The 16,926-nt window shown below is 46.2% G+C and overlaps 1 protein-coding gene across 2 annotated transcripts; it reads right to left on the bottom strand.

Annotated features, from left to right (window-relative positions):
• Positions 1 to 440: 440 nt before the first annotated feature.
• TMC4 (transmembrane channel like 4) lies at positions 441 to 15,819 on the bottom strand. 2 transcript variants are annotated; one of them, XM_088656377.1, is made up of 16 exons: positions 15,641 to 15,819; positions 14,644 to 14,878; positions 13,620 to 13,768; positions 13,371 to 13,532; positions 12,068 to 12,153; positions 11,834 to 11,979; positions 11,592 to 11,739; positions 9,758 to 9,931; positions 8,964 to 9,127; positions 8,105 to 8,231; positions 7,659 to 7,756; positions 5,241 to 5,427; positions 4,893 to 5,023; positions 3,263 to 3,418; positions 2,639 to 2,717; positions 441 to 1,258 (listed from the first exon to the last, which is right to left on the bottom strand). In XM_088656377.1, the coding sequence occupies exons 1-16, from the start codon at positions 15,687 to 15,689 to the stop codon at positions 1,205 to 1,207; spliced, it is 2,145 nt and encodes a 714-aa protein (XP_088512503.1). In that variant the 5' UTR covers positions 15,690 to 15,819; the 3' UTR covers positions 441 to 1,204. The 2 variants fall into 2 exon arrangements, with proteins under 2 accessions (XP_088512503.1, XP_088512504.1); XM_088656378.1 differs by lacking the exons at positions 8,105 to 8,231; positions 8,964 to 9,127 and having other exon boundaries at positions 15,641 to 15,796.
• Positions 15,820 to 16,926: the final 1,107 nt, after the last annotated feature.

Here is a 16,926-nt window from a genome sequence, read left to right as displayed (position 1 = left end):
CTGTACTTGAATCCATCAATTGCATGTGTAGTTGTTGTAGGAGTAATTTATTTCTTATACTCTGCCCATCTGACTGGCCAAGAGCAGCTTCCAACAAAATATAAAGGGACAAAACCAAACATCAGACATTAAAAACTTCCAGAAACACGGCTGCTTTCAGGTGTCTACAAAAATTCATGTAATTATTTAACGCTTTGATGTCTGATAAGAGGGCGTCCCACAAGGTGGGTGTAACTTCCGAGCAGATAGTTCCCCTACTTCAGCCACAGTTGTGTCCTCAGCACCGGTACTCCAAAGCCACTCACCATTCATCAAATACATTAAGAAAACACAGGTGAACCCATAACTACTACATAATGGTAAACAAATAAACTTCAGTATGTCCCAACTCTTCCTGAACTAATGTGCATGGTCTCCATTGTTAGTAGGCTGTCACCCAATTAAGAAATCTGCATAAATTTTTATTGAATATGCATAACATTTACATATAATGAAAAATTGTTTCAAGGGGAGGGGGACACATATTTTTTAGATATTAGGGACACAGGAAGCTGCCTCCTTCCAAGTCAGACTCTTAAGTTAGTCTACTGAGTCTGTGCTGACTGACAGTAGCTTTTCAGGTAGGGTTGCCATATGCCCAACAACTTTGCCAACTTTTCCGTCTGAATTTTCACTGTTTGAAATATGGCAACCCTATTTCCAGGATTTAAGGCAAGATCACACCATTGATCCATCTACCCAGTAATGTCTGCACTGTCTGGTAGTTGCTTTCCAGGTTTTAAGACTAGGCTCTACCCCAGTCCTACCCAGAGATGCCAGGGGTTGAACCTCAGGTATTTTGCATGGAAAGCAGGTGCTCTACAACTGAGCTATGGTTCTCTGGTTCATTGCAGCATTGAAGTCTAATTCCCAACAGGTGTTTGTTTCTTTTTTCAGTTACATATCTAGCAGCATTTCACTTCAAAGCTGGGTCAAGGATCTGTGTACATGGGACCATTCTGGCACCCATAAAACATAACGATACATTTGTCGTAAAGCAAAATTGGTCAGAGTCTTGTCTATGAAGAATGGTGAAAAAGCCAGGGGATCCAGCATCAAAGAACAGAGCTGATGGAATCTGCAGAATCAATACTGCCAAAATAAGTGATATCCTAACATTCGTTCTGATGAGAAGAAGAGATCTCTCATTATGCATCCATTTGCTTCACTGGCTCAGCTCAGAGATCTGTTTCACCAGGAAAAGTTTGTCCTGACCCTCCTGAGGGGCAGAAAGAGAAAATTAAAAACAATGGCATTTATCTCAACATCTCTCCTATACTGCACTGAGTGAAGGAGCCCATATAATCACTAACATTTTTCAGTATTTGATCTTCTTTTTTATTTAAAAAAATCTGCCTTTCTTCTAAGGGAGAAGAAATAAAATTCCTCCCTCAACTTTGGAAATGGTGGTGAGAGGATGCTACTAGGTTTCTTTTCCCCCCTGCCTCCATTTTGGATGGAGTTCACCTACCACAATCTCTCTCTCACACCCCCATCTCTCCTCCCCCGCCCCCTCAACACATAACCAGGATAGTGACGGGATATCTTAAAGGAAACTGCTGAATAGCAAGTTAGATTATTCTAGCATCACACTGGTTATTGTGGCTGGCAGCAGAGGTTTCCTCCTGATCGGGTGGCAGAAGACAGTAAGGTGAGTCCTAAAAACATACACCTCAAGTGTCAAAAGCCAGGGTAAGTGTGTGCGGTGGTTGTAGAAGAGGACCAGTGAGGAGCATGGCCTGGGGAAGAGACTTGAGGGCCAGAAAGAGGCCTGAAGGGCTGCATTTGACAGATATTTTTCACCTCTGATCTATGCACATGTAAACTTTATGCAAAGCAGTGTCTTCTCTTTGACTGATGCTTAAGTGGCCATTGTATTCCCAGCCCTGCTATCAGAAAAGGCAGAGACTGAATCTCTCCCACTGAACTGTGATCTCATCCTTTTTTGGTGGCCACTGATAACAGAATTAACAGAGAGGAAATTATCTCAGCTTCCAAAACATTTATTAATGTGTGCATCACACTGTTAATCTCTTCCTCCTGTGAGTCTGCCAATTTGAACCCGTCAGTGCTGGATTTGGCCCTTGTATACAACACCCAGAGGAAAATTTATATCGCCAATTCTTAATTGGCTTCCAGGTCGATCCGCACAGGAAATGACAGTGGAACTCATAGCAGATAAACATCTACGTATACTGTATATTACACACCAGGTAGCCAAATTTGCGCTGGCAGCCAAGAAGCTCTGTTCCAGCTTATGTGAATGCACTCCAATCTTAAATTTTTATGCTGTAAATTTATTTTGATGTTGTAAACTGCTACAGGTTACATTGTATGATTTTAGATGAAAGTTTCCTTTTATTCTCTTGTCGTCCATTGTAAAGGCCTTTGGCTATATAGAATAAAATTGATTGAGAGTGGATTCCACTACCCACCCATTCTTTAACAGTGACCCTTGTCAGATGTGGACAATGTGGGATCCTCCAGATGTTGTTGGACTACAACCACCGACCATGCTGGATGGGTAAGGTGGGAGTTGCAGTCCAAACCACCTGAAAGGCATCACACTGGCTATCCCTAACTGTTAGGAACCACTTACCAAACGGAGCTGCCATTTAAGGCCTTTGACCACAGAGCTGTAGGAGTCAGCCAGTGCCTTGAGGAAGAACATGAGGATGCTAGGAAGGTTTAAAAAAGGGGAAAAAAAGAAAAAGATAGATGAGAGGGGACAGGTGCTAATGGCACTGCAGTTGCCCTGGGATTGTACAGGTGAAAGACAGCACACAATGGTCTCTGCCATCAGGGGACCATTGCACTGTGAGGTTGCTCCCTCCATATCCCAAAAAGAAGAATAACAAGAAGGGGATCAACCAGAGAAGGAGCAACCATAGAGAGCTTGCTTCCCCACACAGCAAAAGAACCCCAAAGAACTTTGTAACTTAAAACTAGCACCTGCGTTTGGTTTTTTCCTCCTCCCTCCCAATTTTATTTCCTTTTGTGCTGTGCTCTTTAGACTGAGGGGAGGGGCTGTCTTACTAGGGATCATTGTAAACTGCCATGCTGAGTGTCTTTTGCACCTTAAAAACTTATAAATAAAGAAGTGTTTTCCATTCCACAAGATGGCCTCTGGACTCAGAAGACCTCTCTCTTTTCCTCCCCAATCCACACCTGAACCTTACCACAGTACGGCAGCATTCCATTCAGATACCCAGCTCCTTCTCACCTCAGTAGCAGGAACAAGGGCACAGCAAATGCTATGGAGCCCACAAATCCAAAGAAGTCCCGGGCAGTGCGGGGTAACTCTGAGATAGCACTGCTGACAGTGTTCCACATAGTGGGCTCCCCCCGGAATGGACCACAGGCCTTTGAAGGAGGCAAACTGGAGACAGAGCAGAGATAAAGCAGAAGAATTGTTAGCGGCAGGTGTGAAGGGCAACTTCAAGGTTACACAAATGAAAAGCATCAAAAGCTACCATGAAAATATTGCCAGCTTCTGCAGGGCCAGTTGTCTGTTGAAACAAATACAAGAAGAGTTTGGATTTGATATCCCACTTTATCACTACCTAAGGAGTCTCAAAGCGGCTGACAATCTCCTTTCCCTTCCTCCCCCACAACAAACACTCTGTGAGGTGAGTGGGGCTGAGAGTCCACCGCTCTTAACCACACTGGCTCTCAGGATGATGACGATCTCCAGCAAGGTGAGGTAGGAAAAGGCCCGCTCATTTGTCTCCTCTTTGGGTAGGTTGGATGGCCATCTGTCATGTATGATCTAGTTGAGATTCCTGCATTGCAGGGGTTGGACTAGATATACCCCAGGGTCCCTTCCAACTCTACGATTCTATTATCCTATGCAAATTGCACTACTTAACTGTCCAACCAAGGCCTTCAACAAAGAGGTAAATCTGACTGATTCAGCAGGTTCTCTTCTCATAGATTCCAAGCCCACAGACACAAGATTTGAAAGAACCCCATGGGTATCATCCATTCATCCATACTGACCCTCCAAACCCATAACAATATCTGTGTGTGTGTGTGTGTGTGTGTGTGCGGGGGATGGGGAACCACAGATATAACAGCAAAGGGATCCTTGCTCAGCTACTTCTCTCACTCAGATGAGGGAGCAGTATGAAATTGCCTTTTACAGAGCCAGGCCATTTGTCCTTCTACCAGCTCAGAATTGCCTACTCAGACCGACACCAGCTGTCCAAGCTGTCCAAGATCAGGTGCGGAGAACGTTTGGCCCTCCAGATAGTGCAGGACAACAATCCCATCATTGCTGGCCTTTGGCTAACTTTGCTGGGGCTGTTGGGAATTGTAGTTCAGAAACACCTGGAGGGCAATGGGTTCTTCACCCCTGCCTTAGATGAAGAGAGCTCTTCCCATCTCCAAATAATTTTTTAATTGGCGATTCCAGGGATTGAACCTCAGACCTTCTACATTATGAGCACATGCTCCACCACTGAGCTGCAGACCCTACCAAACCAACAGTGTTAATCGTTTCCAAACTCTCTACTTAGCCCTCCATTCTTTATAGAGCAGCCAGCCATTTAGGCTCTTAATTCTCTAATTCTGTCATCACGTCCTTCATTGCAAGGCCCTTGGCCCTTGACCGCCCATGTGCATATCTTGTAAGCCACATCATGTTGGTTTTTCACTATACTTTGGCCAGCCCTTCTGGGTTTCCCTTTTCAGAGGCGAGGACAAGCAGTTTCGCACAAAGGAGCATATTAAGTCCCCACAGTCAGATTTAAGACACAAGATGTGCCAGCAGTGAACAACATTTGTGGGTGCAAATGGCTCTATTACAGATATTGGGAGGCGGTTGGGTTCGGAGGGGGTGCATTTATACTTACACAAACATGCTGTAGAGGGCAGGGACACAGGAAATAGCCAGACCCAAAAGCAAAACCAACAGGAAGAAGAAGTTGGAGCTGGAGGCACGAAACGTCCGTTCAGCCGGACGACAATTGGCATAGAGGGTTAGCTGGAAGGAAGAGGGAAGAAAATGTAAGAGACCTCGGGAGACCCTCCCGCTGTGATCCCTGAAGGCCTGGCCAGATGGAGCACTGAACTAAGTGTGCCACTTATAACATGCCCCAGAATCCTTTGCAACTAAGGTTGCCCGGTTCATAGCCAGAGAACATTCACAACTTTTAAATGAGGATTGCAGAGGACTAATCACTCCCAATCCCCTGAGTCACCTTTTTCAAGTAGAAGACTGCAATATACTTGATGGTATTGAGTACAGGCAGCAGGGGGCAGAAAAGAGCCCCGGTCCAGCACAGTGTCTGCCCATACACCAGGTCCAGGACATTGGCAGGCACCACAAACTCCTGCTGCCCCCAGAATTTCAGCAAGGGGCAGGAAGGGAAGGCAGTCACCAGCAACCTAGAAGGCAAAGAAGCCGAAGGCAGGCATGAATCCCACAGGCAGCATCTGACACCTGCAGCCCAGCCACAAATACGTGCTCTTCTGTTCCTCCAGCCATTCATTCCATTTATACTACAGATTTCTTCCGGGAAGCTCAAAGTGGCAAATAATGGTCCACCCCACACCTCCTTTTATTCTTGCTGCAACCCTGTGAAGTAGGTCTGGCTAAGTCCCAGTGTTCTTCAGCCTTGGGTCTTCAACACCCACCATCCACAGTAAGTATAGCCCATGGTCAGGGAGGACAGCAGTTGAAGTCTAGCAATATTTGGGAACCTAAGGTTGAAAAAACTGGGAAAGGGACTGTATCCAGTGTTAGTCCTACTCAGAGGAGACCCATTGAAACTAATGAACATGATTAACTTAATTCATTTCAGTGGGCCTACTCTTGAGTAAAACTTAGTTGAAGACAACAACCTCTGCAATTTGCACAAGGCCACTAAGATTGATGGCCATGGTAGGATAGGAATCTAGGTCTTCCTGGTCCTGGTAGGTAGAGCATCCTACCTGCTACTCCATTGGTGGCCAGGACTCTGTTGCTATCATAGGAGCCAACTCCTAGGGGCCAAGTTCACTCTGACCCCCCCCCCCGCCCCCCCAAAGAATTGAGGGGGCAGAGCTCCTGCAAAGTTGATGGGCAGTACCATTCAAAGGATGTACGCACACAGCATATTGTGATCGATTATGCGAGGTGATCCTCCCAAATATTTTATTCAAGTTGGCACCCTTGGTTGCTATACACTCAGCTAGGGTGGCATCTTCCCCAGGGTGGTGGTGGGGAATGGTTTTATTATATAGCATGCCAATTATTCTGAAATGTATACTGTACAAATTTTAAAACAGCATTGGCGGGTACGGGAACCGAGGCAGGGATGTAATGCCAGGAAAAGGCCATTTCCACACCAAAACACTGAAAGTGCTGTTGAGCCTGTCTTGCTTCAGATTTTCAGAGCCTGAGTGAATGAGGTTAGTGTGGGATAGAAGGGCCTAAACATCAGCATAACAGATGTGGGGAGTGGGAAGAAGAAACAAAAACAAACAGACATTATTGGTTTTAATTACTCTGTGTGGAAAACCACACCATCCTAAATGCATGTGTTCAAAAGGCAAGTCCCTCTGAGTTTTGTAGGGCTTACTCCCAGTAAGGGTATAGGAAGCAGCCAAAGTAATTTATTACATGACAAACTAAACTCAGGGGTGACCATCAAGTCTGATGGTGCATTCTGACTCCTGTCTTGGGATGTAGCAGACTTTATTATTGCTAGTTTTATTTCAACAGAGCTCTATCTCATAATTTAAACATGAAAATAAAATAAAAATGAGGGAAAATCAGTAATGGAAGCTCCCCCACTTCTCCCCTTATAATTAGGAAGCAATTAAAAAGCTGTCATCAGCAATACTATTACCATGCTGAATAGGAAAGGGGGGGCAAGGAGGAAGTTGCTACTTAAAGCCACAGTAACCCTTAAGAGCTTCAATAGCATTTTGTTAGTCGGCATAGAACAGGTTGGTGCTGTAACTGCATTTTAAATGAAAGAAAGACAGAGAAAGCAGGTTTGAAGAAAGATAGGAGAACAACACAAAAGCAATGGAATACAGTCAGAGGGCAACAATGTTGACTTGATTCCACAGAGTGAATCCACTGGATTCAAGTGAGGGAATAATAGACAGAATAATAATAATAATAATAATAATAATAATAATAATAATAATAATATATTTATACCCCGCCCATCTGGCTGGGTTTCCCCAGCCACTCTGGGCAGCTTCCAACAGAAATATTAGAATACACTAATTTCTTAAAGATTAAAAGCTTCCCTAAACAGGGCTGCCTTCAGATGTCCTCTAAAAGTATGGGAATTCTTGGTGTGGAAACAATCTGTTCTCAGCTGGCAGGCCAAACTAAACACATACATAGGAAGGAAGGGAAAACACAAAAGCTGTCCCCCATTATAAGCCCCACCACCAAATTAAACAAATCTCCAAACCAAGTGATTTAATGCTGGGGATTTAAAGCACATTAGATGGGGAGGCACTTTTTCCATTGGGGCTGGTTGTAGTTTTTTTTAGCATATGGTCCATGGTGTGTCAACTGTATTTTTATAAACACTGGGAGTCGTTTTGAGCACTCTAGTCAAAGGTGGGATATAAGAAAGCAAGTAAACTTAACATGGGGGGTATCAAACACTTACTTTCTTGGAAACTCCACAAACAGCATGACAAGCAGCATGACAAGCAAGTCAAAGATCATCAGCCGGTACATTTCCTGCCCCACGGAGGTCTCCCAGCACTGGAGGGGACAAAACACCTCAATGTTTTTATTTTATTTTATAACTATCTGTCATTTCCCCTCTGCTCCATTCAAAGAGCCCCACAATCTCTCTCCCATATAATTGAGGAATCATAGTTGAGAACAGTCCTTTCTCTAAGCTACCTAAACTTTAATGTCATGGTTCCTGATCCCTACCCTGCTGGACAAAATTCTGCCCCAGCAAGGGAAGGACCACCTCTTGCAGTTGCCAGCTGAATTCTAGCTCCACTTATGGAACTAAGGCATCATGATTTCTAGCCCACTCATTCTCCACCCAGAGAACCCAGGAGTCTTGGCTCCAAGCCTCTCATCTCCCTCTAACCTCACCGGATGGAGATGATTGTTATAGCCACATTTCTGACACGCAGGGTTTTGTGGATCTCCACCACACGTGATCTGGCTCCAGAGAGAGATGAGAAGAACCACCAGGCTTGCAAGACGGAGGAAGACACTCCTATCGGACAGAAAAATTGACATGTAGGTTTGCCAACTGACCAGGAAAAGTGGGGGTGGGGGAGAGATGGCCTGTTCTTGGTATTCTAAAGTTAAAGTCCCTGGCAAATCTAGGTAAAGCTGCAAGAGTTCCATCAGAAACCCTGGAGAGCTGCTGCCAGTCTGTGTAGACAGCACTGAGCTGGATGGACCCATGGTCAGACTCACAGTATGAAGCAATTTTGTTCTGTTCCAGCTCTGTTGGCCCTTGCTGCCTGCAGCCTGGATGAGCCTGATGCAAAATGAGAGCATGAACTGACCGTCTGCCCCACTCAGGGCCTAGTCTCAGGCCTCCTAAGCCAGCCCGGCCCTCAACTAGTGCCTGACTCCACTAGCCACGCATGATCCCTAGGCTACGATGGTACAGTCCCTGCAAAGAGAATTCAGAAACAGCAGGAAGCAATGGCTGACAATGGAGATCTCACAGAAACATTGTAAATGGCACCCATTCTGCCACTTACTTAGCATGACGGTTAATCTGGCCCAGGCTATGATTCAGAACAGAGCTGAAAATAATTCAGGGGCTACGCTACTGTGATCCAGACAGGCTCCCTACTGTTCACTAAGGGGAACTGATGGCCTTGGCTCCCACCCTGTAGCTTGATTAGCATGATGCTCATTCCAGTCCTGTCTGTCACTCAGAGGTAAAAGCTACAGGTGCCTCTACAAGAGGGGGCCAGAGCGCTTCCTGTACCTGAGAAGCGTGATTTTGATTTGGAAGCTGAGTGGGTATTTCTCTAGCTGAACAATGACCTCAAAGATCATTGGGACAATGAGGTTGGCAGCTGTGATGACAACCGATGGGAGGTAAGCCACCAGAAGCTCCAGGACAAATTGGTCTTTGACTGGGGAGTCTGTCTGCAGAACAAGAGAGAAAGAGAGAGGTTGATCTGGGGGCAAGATGGCTGTAGTGAGAAGTGGAACAAGGTTTGTATCTGCCTTCTCCAAGAGTGAGAAACCGGGCTTCATACATGCAGAACTTCCACAGGCCCGTAGTGAGGCACCGATGGGCAGAGCTATGGTGGCTGAATTTCTGCTTGCTGTGCACCTATTAAAGACACAGAGCCATTGCAAGCAGAATCTCAGTCCATTCCCCTCCCCCCCCCCAGTACTTGGACTGCTCATCTGGGCAATGGGATGAATGTTGTGTCAACCCAGGAATACCACCCACCTGCCTCAGCTTAAGAACACAAGAAGAGTCTGCTGGACCAGTTCAATGGCCCACCTAGTTCAGCATCTTGTTCTCACAGTAGCCTGTGGAAAAGTAGCAAGCAGGATTTGAGCACAAGAGTGTCTTCCCTTCTGTGATTTAAAGCAACTAGTATCCAGAAGCATTTCTGCTTCTGACCATGGAGACAGAGCATGGCCATAATGGCTAATAGCCATCAATAGCCTCTCCTCCATTAATTTGCCTAATCCTCTTTTAGAGGCATCCAAGTTAGTGACCATCACTGCCTCCTGCGTGTGAAGTGAGAGCCCTTTCCTTACCCCTCCCAGCAGTGACTGGGAATATGTCGCTGCCCGGTAGATGCAGTAGAAAGATCCTCCTAGAAGCCCCAAAACCAGAATGTTGAGCACCCCCCGCAGGACATAGAGCCTGACGCGCTGTGCCGTGGTCATCTCTGCCTGGCGCCTGCGAACTGCCTCCTCTTCTAGATCCATCTGGAGGTGGGGAGGAAGAGGTGAGAAAGAGACCCTTGAGCACCCTGGGGTGTTGGGTGGGGCGGGGATAAGCAGTGTGCATCTCCTGTGAGATTATTCCTATCCAAATCTTCATTTGTTCTGCATATTAGTTAACTCCAGGGACAAAAAAAGGCATCAAAGTGCTTGTTCTCTGTGTTGCTAGCAAGTCCTGTCAAAAGCTGAAATGCAATTAGCAGTTTTCAGCTGTCCCAACCCGCAGCACTGGGGGGGGGGGAGAAGGGAAGCAGGCTGAAATCCAACAAAGCTGGATGCAATTGAAGAAGATAGGTGCCTGTTGAATTTCTGCCTGCCATGCAATTGCTAAAAAGCAGTGCTTTGATGGGGAGTTAAGAAGGCAAATGTACTTAACGTTGCCACCTTTTTGGTAAAGCTCTGGTAGCTTTTAAACAACAGCAAGCTAGGCAGAAATTTCAACAAGCATAGTGTGCAGCATGCAAAGTAGAACTGGGTAGAAAACTGCACCTGTTGAATTTCACCCTCTTGACAGAGCTGCTGAAAAGCACTGGAGCTTGAGGGGATGTGGGGTGGGAGATGGCAACCCTAGCTGCCATTTTTAGTGACCAAATTACTCTAGTACTGGGGTTATTTGCCTAACAAAGTTGGTGGCTACTTACCAGCTTTGTTAAGCAAATAACCCCAGAAGGAACAGAAGCTGTTCCATCAGCTCGAGTGACTGGCAGGAATCTCTCTCCAGTTGTCGGGGAGGCACCCATTAGACCAGGAATGAGGAGCCTTTGGCCCGCCAGATGTCAATGGACCCCAGTTCCCGTCAGCAATGGCCACTGTTCATGCTGGCTAGGGCTGACAGGAGTTGGAATCCAACAAAACGGAGGTGGTGGCACAGAGAGACTTCAGGAAAGACTTCAGGAAAGGTGACAGACAGAGAACAGTTTGTCACTGGAATCAGGAAGAGATAGGATCAAGCTACATGTGACATGGGAATTATGAGAGATGAGCTTTGGGTTTCCTCCCGTTAGGGTTGGAGCGAAGCAGGTGAGGGAGGATCTAAGCCAAAGGCCTAATTAAAGATTCCCCATTTGGCCCACCAGGCAGTTTCAACCAAGCCACACCTACTTGCCATATGTCTGACATCACGTGTGACATCACAGCGATGACAGGTGACTGACAGATGGGTGCTGCTGCTCAACTGTCAAAGTTGGTCCACAGTGGGTGGAGGAGATGATGATCTATCCCAGGCATAGGCAAACTCGGCCCTCCAGATGTTTTGGGACTAGACTACAACTCCCATCATCCCTGATCACTGGTCCTGTTCGCTAGGGATGATGCGAGTTGTAGTCCCAAAACATCTGGAGGGCCGAGTTTGCCTATGCCTGATCTATCCTGACGGCCAGATCCAGTTCCCCATCCTTGTCTACATCAGGCATCCCCAAACTTCGGCCCTCCAGGTGTTTTGGACTACAATTCCCATCATCCCTGACCACTGGTCCTGTTAGCTAGGGATCATGGGAGTTGTAGGCCAAAACATCTGGAGGGCCGCAGTTTGGGGATGCCTGGTCTACATCTTTGCCTGAAGCCATGGGTAGACCCCTGAAATCAAATCCTAAGTGCCAACTAGCATGCCTCAAGCTCTTTTCCTAGCTTGCTTGCTTTGTCTTACCCGCAGTTCGTAGCGAATACTATTGTGCTTTAATTGCGCTGCCCTGTGCTCCACCAGGCCAAAATCCCAGCCGGCAAAGACTTTGTTGCTGTAGGATCCGAGGGAAGCATCTTCAGTAACCAGGCTGCGTTTGAGGCAATAGACTGATCTACGGAAGGTGGGTAGGAGAGAAAGAGGAAGGTGATTCCTGGAGCTGTAGTTCTGTCTGGGGTGTGTGGAAGATGGCTTAGAGTTGCCCTCACCTCCGTACAATCCACGTCAGGGAGAAGTGGAGGTAGAAGAGTGCTGTCAGTACATATGCCAGGGGGCAGTTGTACGAGAAGCCGACAAAATTGACGGCTGAATTTTGGTAGTAGCCGTAGAAGAGATAGGTGAGCTCCATGAAACTCTGTCAGGGAGAGAAACGAACACCAAGACTGAAAATGGGCCACTGTGGCAGCCTTCCACAGTTTCTTCTTGGGGATACAGTCTCTCACCTTGCCTGACAGAAGGTCCATTATGTAGGAGAAAAAGCTGACCAAGCCTCTGGGTGAGGGGTTGTAAGTCAGACAAGCTTCATTCACTGAAAGGGAAGAGAGAAGAGATCATTCTCCCTGTTCCATTCCCATTCCCTCAGAATCAAGGAGTCCTGAAGCCTATTGCTCTCTAGATCAGTGTTTCCCAACCAGTGTGCCTCCAGATGTTTTGGGACTACAACTCCCATCATTCCTGACCACTGGTCTTGCTAGCTAGGGATGATGGGAGTTGTAGTCCCAAAACATCTGGAGGCACACTGGTTGGGAAACACTGCTCTAGATTGTTAGATCCTGTTAATCTCTTGGTGAACCCAAAAGTCCTGGGATCCCATTGGGTAGAAAGGGAGATAGCTCAATATCTCTCATATATACCTGGGGATGGAGAATCTGGAGAAGCTCAGCTTCAAACTTTTAGAAATAAGTGCCTAGCCCAGGCATCCCCAAACTGCGGCCCTCCAGATGTTTTGGCCTACAACTCCCATGATCCCTAGCTAACAGGACCAGTGGTCAGGGAAGATGGGAATTGTAGTCCAAAACATCTGGAGGGCCGAAGTTTGGGGGTGCCTGAACTAGCCCTTAGCGTCACAGAGATGTTTCCATACTTTCCTACTACTCCTCTCCCTCTCTGTCATCACCTTAACAGATGCACACACAACAGATGTCTGCTTCCATTATTTCAAATCTAAATCAGAAAAACTCAAGAAATAATGGAGAACATGGTAACTATGTGGAAACATAATTAGCGTTTGCATAATATATTTTGAATGCAAAAAAAGAGGTGTATTTGTTACAGAGTTTGAGGGGTGAGTTTTAATTTTATTTGAGTGCAGCATTACGCATTCCTGCCTAGGGGCTCAAAAAGAAAATAACAAGACCAGGACCAAAATATCTGAGTGGTACCCTTTTTCTAATAAAATTTGTTTCCTTCCCTTCTACAGAATTGGTTGCTGGAGTCCGCGATTCAACCCTCTTAGCTCCATTCCCCTTCCCAGTGGGGTGTCATCTTTTTTTCCTTTTTCTTTTTGGACAAGCTTTTAATGTCTGCATGACAGGCTTAGAAATACACCAGGTCACACACCACAGAAATGCAGTGATGGAGAAGCTACACCTGTTTAACTTCTGCCTCCTACACAGCTGTCCAAGGCACAGGAGTCCTGTTCAAAGAGAAATGTCATGCCTCGATAAAACTTGGAAGTCCAGCTCCTGCTGAAGACTTAAATAACTCCTTACCTTAATCAGGATCCCTCCTTACCCGATGGCTTACCTAAACTGCTGTTCTGGTGACTTGTCCGATTGAGTGACAAGGCTTCAAAGGCCGCATTCGGAGCAATCACAAACCCTGCCACCAGCAGGGAGGCAACAAAATTCATCAAGACCAAAAAACGGAGAAAGTTAAAGTAGGACTGGATCCCTGTTCCAAACTGGCCTGCGCAGAGAGAAGATGACAAGTCGGAGCCCATGAAACACAAAACATGTCCTACTCTGTCCCCCTCTCCACTAAACTTCCCCATACCTCCAATGTGGCGAAGCGTGCTCCTCCACATCTCCCCATAGGCAACCACTGAGCTGGCTTGGCTCCTCACACGCCGGAGCGTCCTCCGCTTCCACACATGCCAGAGCTCCCAACCACTCAGCCTGCTGGCTGCTTGCTCCTGCAGAACTCTTGAAAAGGGGTGGGGGATCAGGGAGGAGGAAAAGAGCCCAGGTGGCTTATTGGGAACCTCAGAGCGTTGACATGAACTAATACAGCACCATATCTCAAAATGCTATAAAATGCTGCCCCTCAGCTTCTCTACATGTTAATTAATTTTCCATACAAACATGTCACGGAAGCCACATCCACACAGCAAATGGCTTCTCCTAAAGGGACCCTGGGAACTGTAGTTTCCTCCACAAAGCAGTTCTTAACATTTCCCAGCACCCTGAACAAAGTGCAGTTTGCAGGGTTATTTGGAGGAAGCCGTGTGCTTCAAGTGGATGTTGTGGCTGTGACCTACTGTATAGATTAAGAGTTCGTTGCTGTGCAGCACCCTCCAGTCAAGACACGCCTCTCCCCTTGCAACCCGTGTCCCTCCCCAGCCGGGCACACCTCTCTTTTAGAAGAAATTCATCAGATCCTTATTCTCATTCCCAGATGTTCTTGCTTCCCTTTTCTCTACCCCATGAGAATGTTTGGAGAACCTGGGGTCTTCTTTTCCTGTTGGGGCTGCGTACTGGCGTGGGGAAGGGCCAGAGACAAAAGGTTTGGTCAGAACCACAGGTCATCTCCTTTTTTCTGTCACCCCCCCATTTGATGTTCAGGGTGCTGGGAATTGTAGCTCTGTGAGGGGGTAGACTACAGTTCCCATGGTTCTTTGGGGAGGGGAATGTGCTTTAAATGTTATGGTGTGTATGCAGATAAGGTCAACATCTACATTAAATTAAGTTGAGGGTTGCATGTGCCCTCGGGCTACAGGTTGCCCAAGCCTGCAGCACCTTGGGTTTTCTGAGTATCAATCCTCACCCCCTTCTCAAGGACCCAGGCGTCCTGGCACTACCTGAGCTTCCGTTTCTCCTCAAGGCAGAGGGGCAGCTCTTTCAGTGGCTTGCTGTCTTCCTCTTCCTCCCCTCCTACAAATTCCGGGACAAATTCCTGAGGGTCAACCTTAGGTTCAGATGCCCCCTCCCAAGTGGCTCCCCAGGCCGCTGCCTTGTTGCCACGGAAACGTAGTGTCTGGTTGCTTGGCAGCTGGAGATAGAGAGATGGCGGACCATGGCGACCCCAGCTGGACCCTGGAAGAGAGGAAGCAGAGTAAGGAGAGAGGCATTCATGGCTCAGGGAGAAGCAGCCCATTTTCAATTCACCCTGCACCAGATATCAATGCATGCATATAGAAACCACCCTAGGAATTACAGGTAGGTAGCTGTGTTGGTCTGAGTCGAAGCAAAATTAAAAAAATCCTTCAGTAGCACCTTTAAGACCAACTAAGTTTTTATTTTGGTATGAGCTTTCGTGTGCATGTATCTGAAGAAGTGTGCATGCACACGAAAGCTCATACCAAAATAAAAACTTAGTTGGTCTTTAAGGTGCTGCTGAAGGAATTTTTTTATTTTGCTTCACCCTAGGAATTGTAGCTCTGGGGCTGTTATTATTACTATTACGTGCCCTTCACCAGAAGGTCCCAGATTCTATCTATATGCTCGTTGTCAAGTTCCACAGCATCTCTCCTTAAGAGGCCTGATATGTTTATACCATCCCCTCCCCGAATAGTCGATCATAATGAACTAGAGGTTCCCCAACTGCTGATGAGTTTTCCTCTAAGTCTTTTTTTTAAGTGGCCCTGCAAATGGAAGCTGATTCCTTTCTCCCACTTTCAGATACACTTTCAATTCAATTGCATTCCAACCCACTTCCGGCATTCTGTTTGCAGAAGCACACAATACTTCCAGATTAGGCAGCGACAGTAGCAGAGTAACAACAGATTTCAAAAGCTAGAGGATTTTTGTGACCCAGATCAAACCAGCAATCTATAGGGAGAAAAGACCACCACATACCTGCTTTGTCTTCTCTCCTCTCATAATTGCTTTCCTGGCCATCGCCCATGGCTGCAGGTTGTATTTCTCTGTCTAGTTTCCTTTCAGTGCACTTTACTCTTGCCAGTACAAGGAACAAGGAACTAAGACAAGGCTGGGCATGGATTAATGATTTCTCCGGATTGCTTGTCCCATGAACAAAGGCAGTAACTTGGCAACAAACAGACCTGAGGCCTAGAAGCAGTAGCAGTGGCAAAGAGATGTTTATCTTTACTACAAGACCTTTTAAAAGTGGTATAGCTGCCTCTGGAATAGTGTGTGTATGTTGACCCTTTGGAAACACATTTTATTTATTTAGTTTTTTGATCCAAATAGAAATTGAGCCATTTGAGGTGCTATGCAGTCTCAAACCTAGGTATACCACTCAACAGGAAGTTGACAAGCATGTGTTTGCAATACATCTGTTTGCTGTTTTGTCACATTCACACGTGACGTACTTAAAGTGTGTATATACTCTTTAGATATCTTAAGGCTTGTGTCTAATCAAATAATGTGTACAGCAGCTTTTGGTCTTTTAATAGTAAAGTCACCAGAAGGGTCCTTTAAAACAGCACACACATCCACACCATCTGACATGGAAAAGGTGAAGCTGCAGAGGCTTCTGATACTGATAGAGGTTTGTGTGAATTTGGTTGAACAAGTACTTGCAATGAGCCGATTTGAACTGGAAAGGCAAAACAGCAAAGGATTCTGGGATTACTTCTGCTTATGCATATAAAAAGTGAGATCTGGCTGCAATGAGGGCTGGACCAGGGGATAGTATTGTCTGCCAGCTTCCTCCTCCTTAATCTCAGTGTTAACTCTTGTAGAAGTCATAGAACTGTAAAGTTGGAAGGCACACACCAAGGGTCATCTAGTCCAACCCCCTGCAATGCAGGAATCTCAAAGCATCCATAACAGGGAAGAAAAACAAGAAAACACACTGGCAGACACTGGTTCTCTGGCTCCACCTACCACTTGGGCTCCTTGCCTTGCATCCTACCAATCACAAATAGGCACCAGCCATCACTGGATCAGAGATGGCAGGAGGAAATCAGAGCTGCCTTTTATGTGCAGGGAAGGATTCTTGTAAAGTTACTGTAATATAAGTCCACTTTCAAATGACATGTAGCAATTATTTCTATGCTGGGAACTGCTGAAATCCAATTATTTGCAACAGCAATAACTATTTTCAAGGCTTGGGGATTGTCATTTACTGCCCTCTTGAGGATAAGCAAGGAGCTGAATAAATAAGAGATGTTTCGTTG

Source organism: Zootoca vivipara, chromosome 12 (genome assembly GCF_965207765.1).
Source record: "Zootoca vivipara chromosome 12, rZooViv2.hap1.1, whole genome shotgun sequence".
Classification (NCBI taxonomy): Eukaryota; Metazoa; Chordata; class Lepidosauria; order Squamata; family Lacertidae; genus Zootoca; species Zootoca vivipara.
The sequence above is the reverse complement of the archived record's forward strand: the minus strand, read 5'-3'. Positions and strand labels throughout refer to the sequence as shown.